Raw genomic sequence first — 26,721 nt, forward strand, 5'->3', positions numbered from 1 at the left:
CCGACGCTGAGCACTGCACAAAGAACACTGAAATTTTAGCCAAGGAACTGGCGCTCAGGCTCTGAGCGTGCACTGTAATTAGGGCCTGCTTTATCCGCCACCGGCGACCAAATCCAATATTTCAGTCATTAGAAATATTGCAAAACAGAAATAAGCATGATGTCCTTGGAGTCCGATTTACTGCATGTTTCTTATTGCAAAATAAAGTGTGTATAGCTTGATCTGGATCGATGTGGCCAGCTCACTACAATGTTTAAAGTTTAGAAATTTGCTGTAACCGGTTTGGCTCAATGGATGGAGCGTCGGCCTGCGGACTCAAGGGTCTCGGGTTTGATTCCGGTCAAGGGCATGTGCCTTGGTTGTGGGCATAACCCCAGTGGGGGGTGTGCAGGAGGCAGCTGATGGATGTTTCTCTCTCATCAATGTTTCTGACTCTCTATCCCTCTCCCTTCCTCTCTGTAAAAAAAAAACAAACAAAAAAAATCAATGAAATGTATTTTTTTTAAAGTTTAGAAATTGTAACTCACCCACATTTGCATACTTGCATGGCAAACTAGGGATGCAAATCATCTAAGGTAGTTCTTTAAAAGTAAGCTGGATTTACACTTTTTCAGTTTATCATGAGAAGCAATGACCAAAATAAGACATGTTCTTTTTTTCGAGCTGATATAATATGCAATGAAAATGCTGGGAAATAATAGTAAGAGAGCTTAAAAGTAGAAAGTATAATAAAAATAAAAAAGCAATTGCTTATAAGAAAGAAAAATAAAGCAGAGTAAGGGCAAAAGATCAGGCTGGAAAGGGGGTGTAACCTTAGATCAGGGGATGGCAAACATTTTAGGCGTTGGGGGCCATATTCTCTGTGTGTCAGCTACTCTGCCCTGGACTGCTAAGGCTGCGAGGACAGTAGTGAGTAAGTGGCAATCACTGTGTTCCAATAAAACTTCACTAACAAAAACAGGCCATGGGGGGGATTGGGTGCATGGGCCATAGTTTGCCAACCCGTGTTCGTTAGACGGTTCTTCATAGAAGACCTCTCAGGTAAGGAGACGTGTGTGTAGGGAAATGTATTAAGTGAGGGAGCGAGCCATGGGTATCTAAGGGAAGAAAGTTCCAGGCAGCTGCATGCTGTGATCTAGTCCAACACGACTTGCAATCTATAGAGTAAACGGCTATAATCACTGATCTCTACTCAGCCATGTGTGTTTTTTTTTAATATATTTTATTGATTTTTTACAGAGAGGAAGGGAGAGAGATAGGAGTTAGAAACATTGATGAGAGAGAAACATCGATCAGCTGCCTCCTGCACATCTCCCACTGGGGATGTGCCCGCAACCAAGGTACATGCCCTTGACTGGAATCGAACCTGGGACCTTTCAGTCCACAGGTTGATGCTCTATCCACTGAGCCAAACCGGTTTCGGCTACAGCCATGTTTTATATTGCTCAATATTCTACCAAGTCGACGAATCACAAGTTATCAAACCATTCCCTGTAACAACTGGTTACATAAATTGTCCAGTCATTTGGTGTCACAAATTCTACGGCAGCAAACATGTTGTATGTCGGATTGCTTGGCTACAGGAAGGCTTATTCGTTCAAAAGGCTTTTTACAGCTCTTCTCCACACTGCCATACCCATACACTCCTTAGAAACTTGGAGAAGATAATGACAGCCACTAACACAGAAAACTTCCTATAGTGTGTTGTTAGGATCCGTTGTGCTCACCCAGGAAGTAGAAGCCAGAGCAGCCAAGTCTGCAATGTTCATTTTCACGAGCAGAACTTGAAAGCCAAGAGCAAGAAGTAGAGCACCTGATGGGTTCCAATAATGCTCATCTGCTCCTAAGCTATGTACCTCTCTGTATCAGGATCTCCATGTCTTTAAAGAGAGGTTAGTAATAACAACTCCATCACAGGGTTGCTGAAACTACTACATAATTATGTAAAGTCTCTAAAACTGTGCCTAGACTATGGTTAAGTACTCAAAAACATCACATTACAGTCAGGATCATTATTACTTCTTTTTTTCCTGTGAATTGTCTGTTCATTTTTATTTTCCCTTATCTTTGAAATTTTGCTATTCTTCTTAAGTTGTCCATTTGAGATTGCTATTTTCACCTATTTTATTTCCATGTGAAGGGCATGGAGAGCAGCAATAGATGTACATTAAATAGTACCCTACTTTACATCCAGTAACTGACTTAATATTTGCCAGTGGATTGTATCTGTCCTTTAATATTATTTTAAGTAGTAATCAAGCTTTTGATTTTGAGTATTAAGTGGGCTAGCTTTGTTGGCATGAGAGGACACATTCTAACCAAAGTAAGTAACAAAACAGATGATGACAGTCATCCTGCAGTAGCCTAAGAAACAACAGCCCATTATCATCACTGAAAATAATATTTATTCAGGAACTACTATGTATAGACATGGACTTGGCCTAGTAAATGCAAAGAAATAAATCTTGTCTTTGCCCTCAAGAGATATAATTATAACCTAGTTCATTCTTTTCTTTTTTTGAGAAAAGTTTACACAGTGTTAGGTTACAGTATTTGATGTAATCTGATATGTCATTACACTATACCAGCTTCAATAATGTTTATGGTAGAGCACAGACAGTGGAGGGGAAAAAAGAAATTTCCTTTGTTAATTTTAAGTTGCACTATTAAAATATGTCAAACTAGTTATGCCCCCAAATACACATAAAAGGTTTTGCTCACCTCTGCATGTTACTGGAGGCTTTCCTGGGAATGGAAAGAATGAAATCACTATTATGCATTATGGGACCATCATGAAGTTTTAAGTAAGGGCCTAGATTGAAGGCTATTTTTAATATATATTATATGAGCTCCCAAAACCACAGTACCTAGTACATGCAAGATGCTGAATTCAGGGAGGGAGGGAGGGAAAAAAGAGAGGGTGGGGACCGAGTAGCAGCCCTGGCTATCTACTTACCCTTTCTCTCCCTAAGCTTTTACCATAATGATACATCCTTTCTCAGAGCTTTTTCTCTCTGAAAAAAAAATGTATTTATTCATACTCCAAAATTGCCACTCATCTCCCTGCTCTCATTTCTAAAAGGCAGCCATAATCACGGGGGAGAAGCCTTACCAGTTCCAATGTGCTCTATTTCACTGCTAATATTAATGATCTACCGTGTACTGAGCCCTCTCCCCAGGCGCCAGGAAGTGAACCGCTTTTAGTAGGAAGAACAGCTCTTCTTACTTAGGTGGAATAATTTCAGTGAGTCAGGCAGCCTTGGAAAGAGCCACATTGACTCCCCTAAGAGAAAAAGGAGCCGCCAAGTAGAACAGAATATGAGTGATCATTCCTCTAAGAGAGAAACGACGAGGCTGGTTTTCTAAAATGAATTAGTAGAGTGGATGGTGACATGCGACAGCCGCCCGTGAGTGCTGGCTTTGGATGCAACTGGGGTGCAGTGCTCTTCACATCCACAGCCTGAGACGAGGGCAGCTCTCAGCTCAACTGGTGAGATCTGTGGGGCTTGAATTACTATCATGGACTAATAACGAAGGAATCTGCTTTGGAAAATGAATTGCAGAGCTCAGATGAAGAAAATGGACAGTCTGAAATTCAATTCAGATTGGTCCATAACTAAGTTTAGGTCAAAAAGGTAGTATATAAAATATCCCCCCCACCCACCCACCCAAGGAGAAATTCCAAATGAATGTCAAATTTAAAACTTTATTTTGGTGTTTCTACAAATTCATTAAAAGAAGCATGCTTACATGAGTACTAACATAAGATTTTAAAAAACACACACTCAAAATGCAAAAGAAAGAACACTTTATTAGTGTGAAAGCAAGTCATTTAAAAATATATCTGTATTCTGGGGGAGGGGATGTAATACTCCAACTGCCCAAATTTCCAAATGATTTTTTAAAACAAATAGTAATTTTTAGCCTACAGCATCACCCATTCCCATAGGATACAATACTGCCTCCTGGAATTGTGCAAGGAAAAGCCCTGGTATAAACAAAACAAAATATGGTATAGAGAGCAGGCAAAGAAGTAAATATTCACATAAAGCTACTGCCTTGACTATGTGAATTTGATTGGTTTTCTGTCTATGCTCCAAATAATCTCAGCAATATAATAAAACGTATTCATTAAGATTTTTTCTAAAACACTGGTATTTTTTTCTATATGGCTTAATAAAGCATCAAATCTGTGGTCAAAGCAAATAATTTGGGAGAGCATAAGTCCTAGTGAAATCAGTGGAGAATTTTCCAAAAGAAAAAAAGGGAGAAAGTTCTTGATATCCAATGTATCCTAATTTTCAAACCACTTGCATTAAATACGCATAATGCAGGAATTGTACATTTTATGTGACAACCTTTATGTGACAATTCAGGGAAAGATAATACTCCATGTCCTACTTATAAGTTCTTAGTCTAAATTCATGATTTTAGTCGAGAAAGGAAATGCCAATAAATTCTAATGATATTGTCAGTACTGTATTTGAAAAAAAAAAAAAGATTCTATATGCTTATCCACACTGCCTCACCATAAATGGTGAAATAACATTGAGAGTACGTAGAGTAACCTAAAGACATTCCATTTAACACACTGGGTTCTTTAACACGAACTGACATATTTCTGCACATATTTATAAGGCTTGATGGCCATTATTAGGCTGTAACTGCAGTTGTTCTAACACCTAATAAGCCATGGTTGAAAAAACAAAGGCAGGTTAATTTGTGATTTCCTCGACTCATTCAGAGGCAAATTAAGTGTCAAACAGCTAATACAGAACATATTTCACTTTATGAGATTTTAATTTAATTCTGCACAGTATCGCTGATGCCTTAATATAGGGTGGTTTATCTAAAAATAAGAGCAATTTATAAACCTCTTTCAATAGAATCTTTAATGATAACATATGATAGCATAATTATTGCAGTGCCTGCCATCCCTCCTAGCAGAGGTCTGCGAGCATTTCCATCAGCAACACAAATCCTGTTTTCAAGACTTATAACTGACATTTTAAAGTTGGCACCAGAACAACTATGTGTACAAAATAATGAGAATGCCCGCAGATTTTGTCTTCTTATAATTACAAATATATATTCTAACAGCTTATAGTAAGCTCACTCGGTCTCGTTTTCTATAATACAATTCTATAGCACGCATTTTGGACTTCAGGAATCGGATTCAAGCTCTGTGACTGCTCGTCTGCTGATTTCCTGAATGGACAGCGTGGGTGTCTCCTGAGCACCTTTTACAAAGTACCTGGCAGAGTGCAGGGCACTGCCCACAAAACTAACAGGAAAAGTGGCCACTAAAAAGTAACTGATCAGGCAAGATAAAGGCACACACAGGGTGCTGTGAGGAACAGCCAGCTAAGGGTGGGGAGTTTAAGCAGGCCCTTGCCATGCAGAGCCAGAAGGTCACTGAGGGCAAAGCAGAGACAATGTCGTATTATAGAGGCACAGAGGTGTGGTTTGCACTAGCTTCCCAGCGCCTACTTCATAAACTCAGTGTCTCCACCCAGGACCCTGCTAGGAGGCCAGAGATCCAGGCTCCCCCCACGCTCTTCACTCACAGTGATGACATTTCCTCTCAGAACCTTCCAGAACTTCTCCTTTGAGGCTCAGTGTTATTTATTAGCCTTACATTATGAATCTTTGGAGGACAATTTAGTCAACTGCTGCTAAAGTATCCTAAAGCTTGGCTGGAAAAGAAGGAAGTACTAAAATCTGTAGAAATCCCAGTTCACCCGTCATATCTGAAATGCAAGCCCTTCCCCCAGGATTCTCCAAACTCACCCTCAATTATCTTGTGGTGTTTTTATCACTAGCAAGCTAACACTGTAGGCATGGCGATCAGGGCCTAGGGCACATAGTGTGGACTATAGGAGGGCTTGCTATTGCTACATCTTGCCAAAGAACCAATACCTGGGATTGTATTGATTAATTCCTATTTGGATTTAATTAAAAGGCAAGCTATAATAAACCAAGAGGAACCAGTTCATTCAATCACATAGACTCGTGTTTTGAAATTTTTCTATAACATGATTTTGAAAGAGTGAAAAAAAACTCTGAAATTCCACAGAAAATCTGATTTAAATTACTACATCACTGCAGAGACTGTAGAGTCTGGGAGAATCAGCCATGCAAAACCTCTGTGTAACCGGTGAATTACACTGCAGGTTGAAGCCTGAATTTGGAATTTCCTCCCCTTTGTATAGGGCATTTTAAATTGGCTTATTGGTTTTATTTGCGTGTATTTCTAGCAAGCTTCAGAACCCTGGAAATTCTTATGCTCCCGTGAAAAGTGAGAAAAAAGTCACAAGTTTCTGTGTTTTCTCTCTATAAATACTCACTTCTCCTATAATGCTCATGGAAGTCTGCAACACAGATTTATTACTTACCTCCGGGCAAAGCTGCTCTGAAATTACAATTTAGCAATGGAGGACGGGCCCAAGAAGCGGTTGGTAAAATATGATATGTGTACTTGGGCACATAGTTAGGGTTGTTAATATCAATTAATTCTGTTCACAGAGGAGGACTTGTTTTAAAACAACTTCATTTTTCTTTGGCATATATGTAATTACACAGCTGTAACTAATAGCCAGGGAGATGCAATCCACCATCTAAATAACCAGCATTACTCTTCAAAGTATTATTTGTGCTTTTCTAACTTTACTGTCTCAGAATGAAGGGTGATTACATACAACTAAATGTGTGTGTGCGTGCGTGTGTGTGTGTGTGTGTGTGTGTGTGTGTGTCCATTTGTAAAGGGCAGCCCTTCCTAGAATGTGGTTCTAGTTATCCGGACAGTACTAAAAACACATACATACACAAATACACACACACACACACACATACATTTGAGCTTGTACGTCTACTATTTCTTTTCCCCCAAACTGAGTAAGATAATATCTATTTCCACAAGATGCTCTTCTTCCTTTCCTAATGTATGTTACCACCACCATTCTTTCCTTTTATCTTTGTGTAAACCATGTGCTCAATCACATTTGCCATTTTGTTTGGGTGACATTCCCATCAATCAAGTGACTATTGGTGTACACACCACAGGGCTATGAAATTTACCATAGAAATTTCATCACAATTCATGTGATCCCTGGGACAAGACTTTCACATCACAGAAAGTTTAGCATGAAAAACTTCAAAGGCATTCTCAACCAAATACATATTCTGTGTGGTATCCTTCCATTAGTCCTCTACTTTTTAATTTCGTATTTACAGCCAACAGAACACACATCACCAAACGAGTAGGAATGACCTGCCAGCTACCTAGTACAGACAGTCCTCAGGTTACGTCGGACTCGATGTATGTCGTTTTGTGGTTTCGTTGCCAACTCCCATTTATTTATAAAAAAAAAAAGTTCTGTCATTTCGACGTATGTACATATGTGCTTTATGTTTTTTATTATTTATTTACCACAAGTAAATCAGGAATTGTTATCTTCCTTTTAAATCTTTTTTTACTGTTTCACTTCATTCCTGCTGTGTATGTGCTCCATGTGAGTGATGTAGGTGCTTATGTAGGTGGGTTCCGACTTACGGCGAAAATCGCGTTACGTGGCGCCGTGGGAACGGATCTTCGACATAACCCGAGGACCTGCTGTACGCGTAGTATGACGGGAAGCATTGGGATTTGTTTCAGTAGGCCCAGGAATAGATAGGCTTGCTATATTTCAAAAGTAAACCTTATACTTCTATCACATCCTTAACGCCCAATAGCCATGCTGAAAACAAAAGGTCCGGAGGTAGCAGAAGCTGGTATTTTGCTCTGTGTCATTACTGGGTACGGTTTTAATACTTACACATGCAGTGGAGGAATCGGAGACGGATCATAATGGTAACGCCCCTCATGATGTCTGGCATCGATTGGCACAGGAGGGTGGAATGCAGGAAACAGGTGAGGAGGGTCTGAAAAAGAAAGTCCGATCTATATGAAAAGAACACTTTGGAACAGGATTCCAACCCGTGAAGCAACGCTGCGGTGCTGTCTTCATGACGTATGCTGAGCCTCCTTTAAGAATTTGTGGGAGAACTCTTTCAAGTTCATTATGAGGCTCCCTAATGCAGGAGTATGACCAAGGCCCTACCACCTGCACCTGAGAAAGCAGAGCCTATGAAGGCAACCAAAGCCTACAGAGGGAAGCAAGAAAGAAAAGCACCCGAGCCTACCCTGGGCGAAAGGCTGGCCAGGACGGGAAGACTGGGTCACAAAGTCAAAGGAAACAGATGACGAGACACTTGGTTTTTGTAAATTACACTGTCAAGTGAATTTTAGACCAAAATGAAATATAAATATTAGTTTCATTTCTCCTCTACCCATGGTGCTTTTTAAGGAAAGGAGTCTATTCTAAAGTCCCTGCTGAAATCCATGGCATACACACAACACCCCACATACATACATCACACACAACATACCCCCACACAAACTGCACATACCACACGCACACCATGCATACCTCACAGACACATCGCATATACACATACAATGCACCATATACACAACACATATCCCCACACCAACCCCACATTCCACACATATACACCCGACATAGTACATCCCCCCCCTTACATCCCGCTTCCACACACACCACAGATACACCACATACACAACACATACCCACACACACCCCCCACATACCATACTCACACTACACACAAGAAACACACATTTTGGTCATTTAAATGCATGCTCCCTTTCTTGGCCTGGGTTATACCGCCACAGTCCTGACACTGGGGCAGCAAATCCATAGGTTGGTGGCAGAAACGCTACCTGGCCTTGCTGCAGGAGAGGAGCGGACCCCCTCAGACTTACAATGGGTGGTTTGCGGCAAACTGACGGCTTCCTACCTTTCAGCCCTAACATTCACCTTGGCTCCAGACCAGCCTCCCACCTTGTTCTGCTCAGGCTGGGGCTCACCGTTTCCTGGGCTCCTGTGTGCACACTTCACAATAGTTCCTCTGCTCCCACTTACTTGTAGTAATTTATGCTAATTGTCTGACAAATCTGGAAGTATTGCCCCCCCCCCCCAATAGTGGTTCACTGCAAAAACTGGAGTTTTGCTCCATTTTATCATTAGAACCATGGGGGATATTTTGTAACTGACACTCCGGTTTTTACCAAGTTTCAAGAAGCAAAACAAAGAACTTCAAAACCTGGGGGAGTGCCTCCTGGGCTTTATGTAAGCCTGATGTTACAGCAAACAAGCCGAACTTGTTCTTCAATAGCGCCTTCCACACGCAGCGGGGCCTGCAACAGCCATCGTGCTGCTGTTGCCCGTGAACTGGCAACACTCCCAGGAATTGATGTGTACATCAACGTGCCTCCAAAGGGCTTTGAGCTATTTCTACAAGCCTGAAGATCTGCCTAGACCTGAGGGTAGCAGGTGGTACAGGCAATTCCAAATGATGGCTGCAAGAAGCAACACGGAACCCTGAGGGCGGAGTGTGTGCGTTGGGTGCCGGTGCTGTGCCAAACACAGAAAAGGGTGTAACCAGTACCTCACCCCCGACACCCCCACCCCCACCCCCACCAGGAGTTCCTGAAGTCCCAGTGGAGAGCTATTGTGAGTGCCTGTGTGGGAATTCAGGTGGTTCTCATTTTCCTCCCCATACGTTTCTCTTTTCTAAATCTTCAACAAGCATCTTTTAGAATACACTACTAAACCTAACAAACTTTTAAAAACTATTTTCTGTTTTGTTTATTTATTTTGTTCTTTAGATTCCACATGTAAGTAAAATCGTGTGAGATCTGACTTTCTCTGTCTGGCTTATTTCTTTTTTTCTTCTTTCTTATGAATTAAAATACCTTCACATGAAATCAACAAATAAAACAGAAACAGACTTATAAATGCAGAGAACAGATTGATGGTCCCAGAGGGGAGAGGGTTTGGGGAACTGAATGAAAAAGGTAAAGGGATGAAGAACTACGAATTGGTAGTTACAAGATTCTCAGAGGGAGGTGAAGCACATCGCAGAGAAGGAATACAGCCAATAATACTGTAATAACTATGTATGGTGCCAGGTGGGTACTTGAAATATTGGGGAGATCACTTTGTAAAGGACGTGATTATCTAATAACTATGTTATACACCTGAATCTAACACAAAAATAATACTAAATACAAACTGTCACTGAAAGATAAAGTTCACAAAAATAAGTAAATAATTATGTCTTATTTCCCTTGTGTTGGACTTTGCCCTTCCTTTGGAAATCTAACAGTATGGTTATGAGAAAAAAACAGTAAGCGTGAAAAACTATTAACATAGCATAGATAGAATTCAAAGTTGTGATTCCACCAGATTTAGAACCTAGGAAACTTCCATGGCTGGAAAAAGACCATTGTACTGAAAATGTCCATTACTCGCGGTATTTTGTGCTTCTTGTCAGATAAAGCGGTGAGAGAGCGGTTCAGGGGAAGGAAAGGAACCATCTTGGTATAGTCCTATCATTGTCGCTGTGATATTAGGATGTGCGACGATGCTGGGATTCCACGGGTGAGGGCTATGCTAACCACCCGATCCTGTCTCCCACACGTTATGCATTTTATAGAGTGCGTATGAAAAAAGCAATCATATTTTACGTGCGCCAGTGAAGACTTACTATTAACAGGTGTTGGAGCTGGGTGTTTTGTAAGGGAAATCTGGATAGTTGGTCGGCCAAGTTTAAAAGTTTATCCACCATGCTTGTCACAGGCAGCGCTCCACATAACTCAGAGCAGAATGCCCTGCTTTATTTAACCATTTTCAATAAAAATCACTCATCCTTCTGAAAACAATGTCATGTGAAGTGGAGCAATCTTTACCACTATTTGGAAAGTCTGACACACCACACTCAGTGAATGTTTCCCGATTTTAAATTTGGAAACAGGCCCAAGTGAATCCGACTCCAGTCTGGGTCAGGTGGATGGCCAGGAGACAGCTCTTCTTCCTCTTCCTTTCCTCTCAGCAGCCGCTGATGAGAACGCGCTTGCCTCCAGCAGACTTCAGACTTAACACATACCATCTGCTCTTGGAAATCAGGGCAATAAACCTGCTAGAACTGTGCGTAAAGTAAGCATTCATGAGGTCTAACCCACCCCCGAAAGGCTTCTCCCCTGCACCATTTTATATGGCCGCTTTGAGGTAAATTGTGACAACTATGTCAAGAGTTGGAAGATATTTTTACTTCCTTGTCTCTTCGCTCTTGGCTGTGTTCTGCCTGATTAAACTCTCTCCACCAAATAAGTGGGTATTAACTGTACCTGACTTTCTCTCTGTGGGTGCACTGTGCATTATGACAAAGCACAAATCCACATTTTCCTCTTGTTTTTTAAACATAATTTTATTTATTTCAGAGAGGAAGGGAGAGGGAGAGAGAAACAGAAACATCAATGATGAGAGAGGATCATTGATTGGCTGCCTCCTGCACGCCCCCTACTGGGGATCAAGCCCGCAACCCCGGCATGTGCCCTTGACCAGAATGGGACCCGGGACATTTCAGTCCGGAGGCCGACGCTCTATCCACTGAACCAAACCAGCTAGGGCCACATTTTTCAAACACACAGGGCTCAAAATGTGTGAATTAGTTCCACATTCAATATATACCTCATAGATGCAGGAACTTATAGTAATTATCTATTATATGAGTATTTATAATAAAGTTACAGGGATTATGTGCATAGGGGTGAAGACAAACCTGTTATTCCTATAAAATCAAGAGAGTATACCTGGGCATTATAAAACTCTCTTCTCCAAGGAAATCTTACAATACTATCATGGACATTTAGAAGGCATAACCATCTTTTAATTTTGAGAAATTATTCGAACGGGATTTTATTTCAACATCTCTGTCCCACCCTCTTTCCTTTTTTCGGGATGAAAGAGAAAATGATCAAGCACTGTAAAAACACCTGAGAGGAAAACATGAAACAATTACTGCAGTCATTTCTCACTGTTGAGTGTGTTTTGTGAGTGTAGAAGTTAATTCTGACTGGAAGTCTGTGAGGCATCTTACAGCACTGTTTGCACAGTCTTTACTTATGTCCCATGGAAATGTATGAATTCTGCATTCTGGAATTAGGTTACGTCAACAACAAAAAGTTATGGTTATGATCTGACTTGGCCAAAGACCTCTGGTTATAGGTTTAAGAATCTTACTGTTTCTATTTATTTCCCTCTTGATTTAGTTTAAAACAACTTCTCCTGGACTGATAAAATCTACTCAAACAATTTACTTTATGTCATTTATCGGTGGGAATGACACCTCTGAAGCCATTTTCTGCAAAAATGCAATGGAACACCTCATCCAATTGAAGACATGCCTGACCATAACTTAACAGCATAAACAAAGAGTAAAACACAGAAGGGGACCATCCTTCCCCGTATCACACAACAGTAAGCCTGAGGAAAAGAAGAAGAGAGACAGAAAAAAGCCTGATCCTCACGCCCCGAATGCTTCCCTTGCATCTTGGCTTGTCGTTTCTATCTGAAAGATCCGCCGCACACTCCATCACGGGCCCAAGAAACTGTCCAAAAAAACCCATATGACAAGAACAGGCCCACGTCGCCAGCAGCCACCATAATTATCCACCTCATGGTTTATTATTTACACATGAGCAGCGCAGCTGTGGCGCATCATAACTCAAGTGTATGTGTAATAAGTCACGGCACCGCAGCCATCTCCTGTTCTGGCCCTTGACAAAACACCACATGATGACTTTTCCAAACTCCAGTTAAAACTGCTGAAGCAGAAGGAAGTGCCACTAAACCTAGCTACCTCCTATTTATCATACAATTTCCTGACTGATGGTTCCACAAACCAGCTGCTAAGTGCTGTGTACTCTACTGTCAGCAAACTAACGTGCTAAATGGAAGACAGGGAGAATAATGTGCAGAACTGGTGAAATCAATTTTACTGAGGGAATTAAAATTCTACTAGGTGGGGGTGGGTCTGTGGAGCAGTGGTAACCAGTCAACTGTACATGCTTATGGTTGCAAAGATGATTTATTACCGTCTTGCAAGAGGCTTGACTATTGGACCGAGTTCCTCTGTACTAACCTGAGATTTTGAAGAGCGCCTATTATCCGAGGCTTGAGCAGAATAGTCTAAAACCCTATAAATTCGTAATTGGCTTGATACCTGTTTAAATTGAAATGCATAGTAAAAATATTTGTGCTGTGTCCAGTTGCTGGTGTTCGATTTCATGCTGCCTGTCATCGTGCTGAGCATTAAGGATCTCGTTAGGAATCAGAGGCATTGATTTTTAGGTCTCTTCACAACAGCCTGGGTTGATCATAAAACCTGTAGCCAGAGGAAGACACTTGGAGATTTATCTTCAGTTGCATCACTCTCTCAAGAAATAGTTTTAGTTCCTCAGGCTATAAGATCTGTTGGATGCCACTCTGGGACAGTCTTTCAAGGTTTGAAATTTACATACAAATATTGTAGATTAAAAAAGAGAGATCAAAGTCGGCTAAGTAAGTGCCCTGAAGGAGTAATGCACGAAATGATACTTGAGTGGCCTTCAAGTGCACAGGAAATAACACAGGAGAAGCCACAAGAGTAAACTGCCTGGCGTGCACGAGTCCTCCTGGCTTATTTAAATACTGAAGTTGTCTATACACTGACTTTGGAGTTTATTCTAGACCAGACCTAGAGATTATTTTTCCTGTCATCAGGGTCAGCCCTGCCTGTAATAATGTCCAGTTCTCACAAATTCACTTACTTGCTTGTCATCACTAGAAACATTAAAACCCCTTGTGGTCAACATCCACTACGCTAAAACCAAAATAATTATCCAGAATCTATCACATGAGAGGCCTCAAGTGAGAGGAGGGGCACAAAGAGCGAGGTCATCACCACCCCAATGAGAGGGTGGAGCGGTAGGTACCCCAGGCCTCTTCCGGCCTTGGGCATTTCTAGTCATCACCTTAGCACCTGCAAGACTTTTTCAGGGTTCAGTGGCCTAAGGGAGTTATCACCATGTGGACTGACTCCAACACTCAGACTGCCTACCTACCTCACACATCCTGTCTACAGACAGGAATATGCCCATGGATAGCACTGAGCCAGAAAGAGTGATCTAGCCCCTCTGAGGACAACAGCCCAGGAAGGCCTGACCCAGAGTGTCTACAGCAACAAGGCAGGCTGTGGCCCTCCTGGTCGATTCCTAGCAGACACTGAGGAGAGGCACCTCACAGGGACCAGCTGTATGGACTTGCTGGGCACCCTGGTGGAATCACCCCATGGAACACCTCATGGAGGAACAGGAATTCTCCTACCGTCCTTACAGGCATGTTGTACAGAGTTGGAAAAAAAAAAAACTATGGAAAAAATATCCGTGGGTGAGGATTAACAGAAATAAAAACAGCATGGATGGACCCGATTATTATGCTCAGTGAAACGAGCCAATCAGAGGAAGACAAATACCACATAATCTCACTTATATGTAGAATCTAATGAACAAAATACACTGATGAACAAAATAGAAACAGAGGCCCTGGCTGAGCGTCGTCCCATGCACCAAGAGGTCACTGGTTTGATTCCCAGTGAGGCACACGTTACAGGCTCAATCCCCAGTCCCTTGCAGGAGGCAGCTGATCCATGTTTCTGTTTCTCTCTCTCTCTCTCTCTCTCTCTCTCACTCTCTCTCTCTCTCTCCCCCCGCCCTTCCCTTCCTCTCTAAAATCAATAAAAACATATTTTTAAAATAATAAATAAAAAATAGAAACAGATGCATTAGTTACTACATGAAACAGATGGACAGCTATCAGATTGAAGAGGGTTGGGGGGGCGGTGGATGAAGGAAGGTGAGGTGGTTAGCCAAAAAACATATATAACACAGACACAGACAACAGTGTGGTGAGAGCCAGCGGGCAAGGGGGGTAGAGACTGGGAGGAGGTGGTCAAAGCGGGGGAATAGTGGGGTGGAAAGAGATTTTGTTTGGGGCGATGGGTGTACAATGTGGTATGCAGATGATGTTTTATTAAGTTGTACACTTGAAACCAGTATGGTTTTGTGAACCAATGTCACTCCAATAAATTCAGTTTTTAAAAAATCTATTGGCCTGGCCAGTGTGGCTCAGTACTTGAGCATGGACCCAAGAACCAAGAGGTCACTGGTTCGATTCTCGGTCAGGGCACATGCCAGGGTTGCGGGCTCGATCCCCAGTAGGGGGTGTCCAGAAGGCAGCCGATCGATGACATCTCTCTCTCACAGATGTTTCTATCTCTCTATCCTTTCTTCTTCCTCTCTCTCTAAATATCAATAAAAATCATTTTTAAAAAATCTATTGTTTTGTCATTTTATACCACGGCAGAGCCTTAACTTGGAGAGCCTATGTTATGGGGACATCCGCAAACTACTGTGCACAGGTCTGTTTTGGCAAGTAAGTTTTTATTGGAACACACGTGTGGTCTTTTGCTCACCGGCTGCCTCTGGCTGCTTCTGCACTGCACCAGCAGAGCAGGCCAGTTGCAACAGAAAACAAAACCCACATTTACTCTCTGGCCCTTTCCAAAGAGCTGTTGGACAGGCCCTGTCCTAGCACACCACAGAACCATGATTTTCTGAAACTTTCACATTTCAGAAAAACCACTTACCAATTTTTCCTTACCAATATGTAGCTTTTCAATGATAACACTATATGTGTAGAAAATTTATATGCCATTCTGTGTGACTTAAGAATATCTTTATAGAAATATCCATATTAGTAATTATTCAGAAAAGGGATGCTTATTCTGTGATTTTAGCAAAACATATCCTAAATAAATTCTAAGATAAGAATGATAGGTGAAATCGACTATGAATCTAGCAAATAATGGCAATAATCAATTAACATTCGCAAATTTTAGTTTCCTTATAACTTAACGCATATACAAAGTTACATAGAAAGCTAATTACCAACAAAAAATATGCTATTTCTAAAAACCCAATAAATTTTTACTTTTGGCAAACGCCTGACGCTCCTGACTCCGTGGGCATTCCCCACTACTCAAAGAGCCGCCTTGCTGTCATTTCTTCTGTGCAAGTCTGTAGGCATATTAAATTCATTTAATTAATATTTTAGACCTAAATGCTAACCCAGAACAATAGTCTTGTCATACCACAATTCATCTACGTTATGCTCCTTAACAAACATAAATATGTGCTTCCACAAGAAAATGGCAAACAGCCCCTTGCAAATGAATTGACAAAACAAATCTCTGTCTTTACCACCTCAAATGTGTCCTGGGTAGTGAACAAACAATTGACGGCTCCCTTTTCTGGTCCCTTCTAACTTCTTTTATCAGAAGTCTTTGCATGTTTCTCAGTGAAAAATCACAGCCACTGAGTTCCCAGTGGCAGAAATAGACCACATCTACCTACTGACTGACTATGAAATCCTTCCATCCACAGTCTGTGGAATATATCTTGCTTCTGATCACAAATATATGCACCCATGACATCTTTGTTCTTTTTGGCTTTCCTGCCAGGATAAGAAAGAAAAAAAAATCAACAGAGGGAAAGAAGAAATAAGATGTGTGCAGCCATTATTCCTAAACTGCAGAACTCTCCAAGGGAAATCCATTACTTTTAAATATACTAATGGTGTATTTTCTGTGATAATAAGTAACCTTGGAAATTAAAAAGGTGGAAATAGGTTACTGGTAACACATTCTTATATTTATAATCATATTTTTGTACATCACAATTCAAAACCTAAATTCATAGTTCCGAAACTACACATTAGGATTCCTAATGTTGATTCAATGAAAGCAGAGGATGAAATGTTTCCAGGAAAAGCATAGTTCAGATTTAAAAGTGTCTCACATTTAACTACAAAAGCCTTCGACACACATCAGACTCAGAAGTTGCATGGCTTAGTTAGTAAACTAACCATTAATCAACAAAGATGAGGTCTAGAAACTGTATCCTATCCAAAATAAATCTATTCAAAGAGTTTCCAATTTTTTTTTTTAAATTTCGCAAAATTAGATAGTGCAATGTGAAAGCAAAAGGATACAAAGCTTTACATTTAATAAAGCTCATGTACATTACCTCATGGGATCTTCTTGACAACCCAAAAATCATCATTTTCAAAGATTTATTATTATTCTCCTAAGTCTTATTTCTCTTTATTTCCTATATTACAACAATCTGGAGAACTAAGAAGGGAAAATTCCATCATCTGCTCAGAAAAGCTAAATGATCTACCCAAAGTTGCATAAACCAGGTGGCACCCCTAATGCAATCCCCGTCAAGGGGCATATTCCAGGCGTAAGTAACGGAGCCCCATCTCCATCTCAGTTCTGCGTCTGCAGCAGGAGCACACACACAGGCCATGTGATGGACACAGACGGGGCTGAGGCTCAGAGCAACAGGGGATTTCACTTTGGTCTTCAGAGTTCCTCAGCAGAGAATCAGAGAGCCACTCATTCAAGTCCTTGGAAAATGTTTCAAAGGCACTGGAAAACCAGCAGGGATTATTAAGTGTGCTTGTTGGCGTATTTTTGTAGCCAATCAGAAATGAATAAGGCACATATTCCACTCAAAATCTGGTGAGAAACTGTTAGAGAGTAGGTTATTAAGTCTCTCCCCTCCCATCTCCACCATCTACCCCACTTCTAGTTCCTGTCAAAAAATCAACAATTAAATGTCTTCCAAGGTTTTCCCCATTAGTAGTAATTAATATTTTTTTAAAAAACAATCATGAGTATAACTACAGTATCCCTTTTATCCTCAGTGGATATATCCTAAGACACCCCCAGTGAATGCCTGAAACCATAGATCATACAGAACCCTATACACAGTGTATTGTGTTTTTTCCTATACATACATACAAATAACATTTAATTTACAAATGAGGTACAGTAAGAGATGAACAAGGATAACTAATAATAAAATAGGACAACTATAACATTGGAAAAATGTTATGCGAATGTGGTCTCTCTCTCTTAAACTATCTTACAGCTTTGTGCATACAGAAAGCATGGGTACACAAGGCAAAGAGAGGCTTACATTGCCAGCAAGATGGAGCCCAAAGGCGCGAGATTTCATCATCAGGACAGTGTGCAATTTAAAACATACCTATTGTTTATTTGGGGGATTTTCCATTTAATATTTTACAACGGTGGGTAACTAAACCTGTGGAAAGCAAAACCTCAGTTAAAGGGGGCCTACTGTACCAGTCATTGAATACTTTAATGCTAAATACTTGAAACCTTTCTGGGATAATTTATTCCTTTCTACGATGCTAGGGAGCAAGCGCACTTAAGAGTACGCCCATTGTCCTGGGCAAGGGAACTGATTAAGGGCCCTGGCCAATGAAATTTGGGGAGAGTGGCAAGCTGGTGTCTTTTTCTCTTCCAAGCAAGCACTCTTAGACACCCTGCTTCTTACCATGCCACTGTCAGAGTACCGGCATTTTATCATTTCTTACCTAAACTATATTCTCTAGACTTATATCCCTAAAACCTAGACTCGCCCATGTCCCTCCCGGCTCTCAAAATGTGCAGTGGCCCAGGACAGTCTTCCCTGTCCAGCCCAACAATTTATCATGGCACTCAAGGCCCCAACAACCAGGCTGCATCTGGGGTACCTCTGTCGGAGAGTCAGTGCTTAAGCAGCCATTCATTGTTATGGCTTAGGTTGTCCCTTCAGTAAAAACAAAGTCCCTTTTACCCAAGTGCAACTCTTCAAGCCTCAAAAAATGCCACCCCATAAGCCAAGGTTCCCTAAGGCCCTGGGGGAATACTTGCTCCTTCCTCCCCTCTCCATCATTTGGGTTAAGGAGGCCCGCCATGGACAACGTGTGGAACTCTACTTGCAACCACACTGTGTCCTCACCATCTCTTCTCTCACTAGACTAAGTTTTCTGAGGGCCCTGTGTCCCTACTTAGGCATGTTCCCTCACACAAATACCTGTTTACACAATACAGATGGTGCTCAACTTGACTTATGATGGTTCAACTTAAGATTTCCAATTTTATGATAGTGCAAAAGTGATACAATAGAAAATGGCCAGGCTAAGCTATGGTGGTTTAGTAGGTTAAGCATATTAAATGCATTTCAACTTATAATATTTCCAACTTACAATGGGTTTAGAAAGGTATAATCCCATCATAATACAGGTAGCATATGCACTGAGCTGTAAGCAGATAACACAAATGAAAAACGAGTTCTCCCCATGTTCCACTAACATGCCAGGCAATGTGGTGACAAACCCCTGGCCTGGCACGTGGTCAGATCAGAACTTTCTCCCTTCCCTCCCACACTACCTGGGGTATGAAGGCAGAAGAGGTTCACTTATCCCTGAACACCCTATAGAACTCAATAAATGCTTACCGTAAGAAAGGTGAAGGAGGAAGAATAACAAGAAAGGAAACGGGCCCTAACTGGTTTGGCTCAGTGGATAGAGTGTCGGCCTGCGGACTGAAAGGTCCCAGGTTCGATTCCGGTCAAGGGCATGTACCTGGGTTGCGGTCATATCCCCAGTAGGAGATGTGCAGGAGGCAGCTGATAGATGTTTCTCTCTCATTGATGTTTCTAACTCTCTATCTCTCTCCCTTCCTCTCTGTAAAAAATCAATAAAATATATTTAAAAAAAAAAAAGAAAGAAAGAAAGGAAACGGGCCACGCAATGGCAAAAGTGGACCAGGCCAGCCTCGCTCCTAGGGAATGCAGGACTCGCATATACCTAACGGGCTTCCAACAACAGGCAAAAGTCCAGGGACACAAAAGGGAGGCCCAACCTTCTCCTCAGAATTGTCCCTGTGCACGTTTCCAGCGCATGCAAGGGCCAACTCCTGGCAGATGCCTGAGCTAAATCGTAGCTCTGAAGTTCATTTTCTAGCCTTGCAAGGCTGCCTGCTTCCTGCTGGGCCACAAGTCATTTCAGGTAGGCATGCGAAGTCACCACCCCAGCCCACCCCACCACCCCTAAGGCAGGGCAGACAGAAGTGGACACTCAGCATTAAGCTCCCCACCTTGGGCCTTTTCCAAGATAATGACTGTCCTTTCCCACCAAGGCAATGTTGATGCTCCAGTCAATTCAGGATGCTGAAGCAGGCTGCTAACACCCATATGGAAAAGGCTCTTTGACACCAAAGGTTGAAGGTCAAGAGTTTAAAAGCTCATGACAGAAATGACAGGGGCCCCTTCGCCTCCACTCCCCTTTTTTTGTCAATAACATCAAAGGCCCTGGCCTGTTGTTAATGCTGTTATTGAGACGCCTTTAGAATCCATTGAAATTCCAGCACATTTATTACACACTGAGAGCATTGAAAGGCTCCATTTTCCTGTCCTTTAAACTCTGAATTCTCACTGTCTATGAAGCATCATGAAGCACGAAAATACAAAGCTTTTAAGCAAAGTTTATTTTAAGTGCTCCTTTCACTATGACTGTAAAATAATAAAGCGCACGAAGTGATTCCCTGACAAGGATGAGCAAGGAAATCAGAGAGAAAGGGGAGAACCTAGCATTGCTTAAGGGGGGCAGAAATGTCCTTTATGTTTCTTGGCTCATGAAGAATGCAAGTACCTAAACATTCCCTGTTTCTCTTAAGACTTCCCTTTTGTTTGCAATCCTGCATTAGCCACTGACACACATGTTATACACACCCACCAAGACATTAGCTATGTGAGCATGTATCAAATGCTATCATTTGAGGGAAATAGAATTCTGCTTAAGAATGGTGCTTTAATGGCCAGGTGTGGCCTTTGCACCTATGGACTCCCCACCATTAATGTGTGAGATGACCAAAGTGGAGAAACTCTCATTGCCTGAGACTTCCTCTGGGGTCCATCAAAAAAGTTCAGTTTAGCAAATTATTACACTGATAACACGGACCCAGAAAAGATAGAACTCGAAGAAAATAACTAAAACCTGTTTAAGTTTGTCATAATACCACATCTAAACTCTCTTTCCCCCCCAAACTGGAATGTGGGGCCCACCTGGCTGTGCCACCTGTCAGCCCCCTGACATTCAGTGTCTTCCAACTTGCTTGACCACCTCCCTCCCCACTGTCCATGCACAGCCCCCAGGCTGCTCACACCTGTCCTCCATCCTGCTGCTGCCCCACATGTTCCTTGTTATGCAGATAAAAAGCCCACAGGAGCCCACATGTTGGTCCAGAACTACCCCAAGCTCCACGCCTCAAAAGTTCACACTGTGATTCCTCTCTTATTGGCCACCCTTCCCTTTGCCACTATCTCATCTGACTCCCTATCTTGATTCTGAGCCTAATTCCTTTTGGAATGCTGAATAACTTTCAGATTATCTCTAATCTGCTGTGCCTTAGAACATCTGTTCTCGTGGTAATGCCCTTGGATGTCTAAACTATACTGCAGGCCAGGGAACCTCGCCCTGGGCCCTCAAGCTGTTGGCACAACAACCTTCTCTGCCCACAGAGGACAGAGGCCAACTCATTCTCTCTACCCATCCATGTTTCCTACAACTCAGTCAAGCTAAACTGCTCAGAAATATCAAAAGGAATTCAAATTGCCAGCATTCTCCTTCAGAAAAGGAAGGAATGATGGCTTTTGGGGATCATCAACCCTAGCCTATTCATCTGGGCACTGCTGGGGACGCTTCTTCCAGAGAGGCCAATGATCCTGAGGCTACTTCCACTGAGTAGGGCCCTTGAGTCTTCCAGCCATGCTTCCGGAAGACCAGGTTCTCCTATCCACTCCCCTTTGCCTCTGAGATGGCCTGTGCCCCGTCTGCTTCTATCCTATTTCTGCAGTGACCCTTGAGAGATATGCATCAGAGTGTGATCACATGGCTGGTTCTTCCCAAGACTTTCCCCAGCACTCAGCAGCTACTCACCTTGTCTAAAAAGGCCCAGGCTCTACCTGATCTCAATGTGATCATCACCTGGATCTTCTCCCTTTCCCCAAAGTGACCCTGGTTTCTAGACCAACTGCATGGGACCCCGTCTTTACAAACTACACCTGGTAGATGTCTAAACTCTGTGATGTCCCTTTGCTCCCACAGACCCCTGAGGACAGAAAACATGGTGTACTTCTGGAGTCCATATCTCCATCTGGCCCACCTGGGTCCACCGATAACTCTAGAAACTATGGCCTCAATACATGGATGTGCAAACCCTGGCAATAACAGACACTCCCTTACCGAGTTAACCCCATGCTGCACTTTCTCAGTGAGCTTCCACTTGTCAGAGAATGAAGTCTAGACACATTTCTAAAAAGTAAAGCTACTTCTAACACTTGGCTGTTTGTGTTAATAAAGACTTAAAGAATGATAATGTGAGAACCTCAGGGTATTTAAAACAAAGCATAGGGTCCAGCCGGCATGGCTCAGTGTTTGAGCACCGACCCATGAATCAGGCGGCCACAGTTCGAATCCTGGTCAGGGCAAATTCCCAAGTTTGGCTCGATCCCCAGTAGGGGTGTGCAAGAGGCAGTTGATCTCATCACTGATGCTTCTATCTCTCTCTATCTCTCTCCCTCTCTCTTCCTCTCTTGAAATAAATAAAAACATATTAATAAAATAATAAAAATAAAACAAAGCTAGGTTTAATAAATGATACCATGCAGTAGATCAAATTGATGGTGACCTCCTGGTCATCTTGCAGCCAGTATGTAGTATTTGCACAAAATTTATAATGCTCCCAGTACAAAACCGTAGAAAACCCATCCTTCCCCATCAGAAAAGTTTCCCCTTTTCTGAAGTCAGAAGGCCAAATATTTAGCATGTTGCTGTCCTGATAGGACAATACCTACTGGGTACACCCTTCCCACAGCAATCATCTGCTCTCCACCATCCATGCAGCCGAAAATGCTTCCCATTTTAAACCATATTTTACAGATTACATAGAAAGAAATGTCAATAACGACTATAATCATAATATAACATTTTTAAGGTCAATAAAACCAAGGGGCCAAATGACATAGGTAAAGGCGATTCATAAATTTAAAGGACTTACAGTTAAGGGATTATTGCAAATTCTAAGTGCGTCTTTCTCAAGACTGATGTCCAAATTAACATCAATAGTGAAAACAAGAAAGAGGTCTGTCTATGCAATAAACCTGACAAGCTCAGTGACCAAAAGCAACCACACAGGATGGTCTGGTCACAAATTCCTAACTGGGCAAGTCATGGTGGATAGTCACCTCCCAGGCCTATAGTTTCCTTAGCAAAGGTCAACCTTGACCTCAAGTGAGCTCTGTCCAGTGTTCGCATACTTTGGAAATGTCAGAGTAATTTTCTTTTCCTTCTGCTCAGAGGCACAACCGCCGGCCAGCACCAGAACACAAGACCACCAGAGCACGAGAGCACAGAGCCCCTCGTTGTTATCTTACCCCACAGACCATCTCCAGGGGCTGGAAATGTTCCTCATTAAATATCAGTGTAAATATAATGTATGCGTGTCTCCATTTTGCCTTTTCTCCAATCCCACAGATTTCTCCACCGCACTTTCTCCCACCTCGTTAATCTACCACCGAGGGCTTTCAAGTGCCTTCCTTCCGTCTTCTCCTTTGATTCTAACGTATAAAATAAGCTACAAAACTGCCGCGGAAGTCCAGAATGAGTCGCCCCCAAGATGTGCCTCAGTGGCGTACAGATTACTTTAAACTTTAGCTGCAGGCTGGAGAGGAACTTCTGCCTCCCCCCAACCTCATTCCAAGGAAGAACTTGAATTAGGGGTTTTACCAGTAATAAGCTATTATCAGAGATAAACCTCTTTTGAAATTATCTTCTACTAACCGTATTAAACTTAAGGTTTTTCTTGTCATCCTACAATAACCCTTTGAAGCCCCCTGCCCCCCCCAGGTGCATTACCTCAACCCTAGCTCAGAAAAAATCTTAAATACCTCAGTCCCCCTTTCTATCTCTGAACTGCTTCTGCATCTAGGGTCTCTGACTCTGACATGCATATGTATGCATTAAATTTAGTTATTTTCTCTAGCTAATCTGTCTCATGTCTATTTGATTATTGGACCAGCCGGGAAAACCTTGAGTGTAGAGGAAAGTTTGATCCTCTCTCACACTGCCACAGTCTCTGAAGCATTTGAGATGTTGCTCTCCCCTAGCATATGTTGTCAATTGGGCTCAAATAAACTCATAAAACTTCTCTAAAGGATGTTCCTTAGACTGACAAGTCACCGACTTTACCTGAGTATCTTCAACTTTGTACCTAATCTAATTGCTCTGCCCATGTTTCTTCTTGCACTCAACTGATCATGAGGCCCATGAAAGGTTCTTTATACCTTTGCTTCTATGTAAAAATCTATGGCAAAGACCCAACTTTGTCCTCTGAATTTCAAATTAGCCATACACTGTGTTGGTTCAATTATTGGGGGGCAGGGGGATGAAAATTACAGCCATAGATACATTCAAATAATAAAGAGCCATCGTTTATTGAGTATTCACCATGTGCCAAGGATTGCCCTAAACATTTTTCACACAGTTCTTTATTTATGCTACGGGAAAACTCAATAAAGTAGGTGTTACTATCCTTATTTCACAGATGAGAAAATGGATCAAAGCAGACAAGAAGTCAAGGTCACTCAGGGAAGGACTGACAGAGCTTGGCCTCAGGTCTAGATCAGCCTGCTGCAGAGCCCCGGAGGCTACAGCAACCCACGCCCCCACTCAGAAGGTTTCATATGCTGCTGATGCCATCTTGAAATTCTTAATAATTTTTAAGCAAAGGCTCCCAATTTTCTTTTGGTGGTGAGTCCCACAAATTACCATGACAAAGCCAGTCCTGCATACAGCTATCCTTCCCCTCACATGCATTCCCCCTGCCTGACCCTTCCCAACAACCAAAGCTAGAAGCATCTAAAAGACACTGACATCCATTTACCCATTGATCCTTCATACCCCACCTGCACTCTGAGGGCCTGAGGCAGGAACAGAGCCGGCCTTCCACCCTGGGCCACCCGTCCCCTGCCCCCCCTCAGCTGCACATCCTCTGGTCCCATCACCCCACGACTAGAGCAAGAGTAGAGCGGACTTTCTGGACACCTTCTGACAATCCAATATGGCGTCCCTGTCAGCAGTGACAGCTATGTCAAGTAGCATGAAGCCCAGAAATGAAGTAATAGGGTGTAATGAGAATATCTTTGGGAGGGGCCCGGAATGCCCAAAACCACAAGTCTGAACGCTGAGATAAGAACTCCATCTGGACACGGATATGAGGGGGACCACCACCTCTTACGGGCTATTCGAGCTCAGAGCTCCAGCCTTCGACACTCAAGCTTGGCAGTGCCACGGGTCCCCCTGAGCCCTGCCAGACTTGCACTTCACCAGACGCATGCCGCCTGGCTTTAGCCGGACTCCCTGTCTCTCCATCTGTGGACACCACCAATGACCCAGGACCTTGCAAGGAGTGCTTGCTCTGCTCGCTTCTATCACATACGCTCCCCCTCTTTGTGTGCAACCTGCCTGTGACTATTGGCTTATCAGGGAGGTCTCCTCTAATAAGCCTGGCATTGTGGAAAGACTCAATGTGTGCGACTCCTCTCCTCTTGGGGATGCTCCCTTGCTCCCAGCACCTTAAACCGTCCTCCCAGGCACAGGGAGCCCAGCGGTCACACAGCAGGTCCGCGTGTGCCCGAACAGGGAGGACAGGAGCTGGACACCCCTTATCCCACTCTCTTGCCTACCTTTGCCATTGCTAACAGCATTGCCCTGCCATCCGCCAGCCATCCCGAGAGCTAACTGGCTTGTTTTAATCAAAACTGAATGAAGCCGAAGTCCCTCTACACATAAATAAATCACAGTTACTAACTGCGAGACTGGAGCGGCAGTCTCCGCCCCGGCGGCCCCGCACAGGAATTCCCAGGCCCGTGGGCTTGCACAAAAGCTCCCAACTGGCCAGGCAATATCCGCTCCCTGGGCTCGTTCGCTATTTAAACAGTTCCTTAAGGACTCTTCCTGGAGGTTAGCAAGGCCAAACTGTTTTCCTTCCCTTCACAAAGCAGATCCGCATGGCTTTTTTGAGCGTCTGTCTCCCAAGTTTACTTTAGTGCCCCGTTCAATGCCTTCCTCTGCAGAGTCAAACAAACAGTTCACTCCATTAGAAAGGCAAACAACTCAGCCAGAGAATACCGGCCCTTAAGGGGACCAGGCTGGGCCTGAAGCCCTCCGCGGGGAAAGGCGGCCTGGTGCTCCAGCCCAGGCAATAGCTCTGGGAAATCACTTCAAAACCCTCTTAACAAATACTTCACACATTCACTGGTAATTAACAGATAACCCCAAAGAGATTATCTGCCTGGAGGCTGAGGGCCCTAGAGGATTATCTACTGGGCCACTCTGGACAAGGCAGAACTGGGACAGCACACCTTTTTCCTAAAAAAAAATATAGCAAGTCAATAAAGTTATCTGGGAAAACACCCAAGCGTGCAGCTACCCCCAGTGCAAAATAGCAAAGTAACAACTCACTGAAATGATATTCATTTTAGTAACAGCGACCAAGGGGTGCCTGGGGAAAAAACACGCGGGATGATATGCATTTTATTAACAGCGACCAAGGGGTGCCTGGGGAAAAAACACGCGGGAGGAAGCAGCAAGTGGGTGAACAAAGGGAAAGCTCAGGACAGGGACCTGGACAGCAATGAAGACTGCGGTGTGTCCTCAGGATTCCAACTCAGGAGTAAAGATCTGGATACACTGAAAAAACTGGGGACAGATGGAGAGCTGGTGACAGTCACTGCTTCTCCAGCTGCTGAAAGAGAAGCGTGTCAGGGGTCGAGCGTGTCAGGGGTCGAGCGTGTCAGGGGTC

General features: G+C 42.9%; 1 protein-coding gene across 1 annotated transcript in view; it reads right to left on the reverse strand.

Annotated features, from left to right (window-relative positions):
• Positions 1 to 26,721, reverse strand: part of GLI3 (GLI family zinc finger 3) — a gene marked incomplete at its 5' end in the record, with an annotated part of 268,118 nt that overhangs the window by 121,104 nt on the left and 120,293 nt on the right. Inside the window, one exon of the mRNA XM_081101728.1 lies at positions 7,815 to 7,920. Within this exon, the coding sequence (XP_080957854.1) occupies positions 7,815 to 7,920 (106 nt within the window). The remainder of the gene's footprint in view (positions 1 to 7,814; positions 7,921 to 26,721) is intronic.

This window comes from Myotis nattereri (genome assembly GCF_964212035.1).
Source record: "Myotis nattereri genome assembly, chromosome: 11".
Classification (NCBI taxonomy): Eukaryota; Metazoa; Chordata; class Mammalia; order Chiroptera; family Vespertilionidae; genus Myotis; species Myotis nattereri.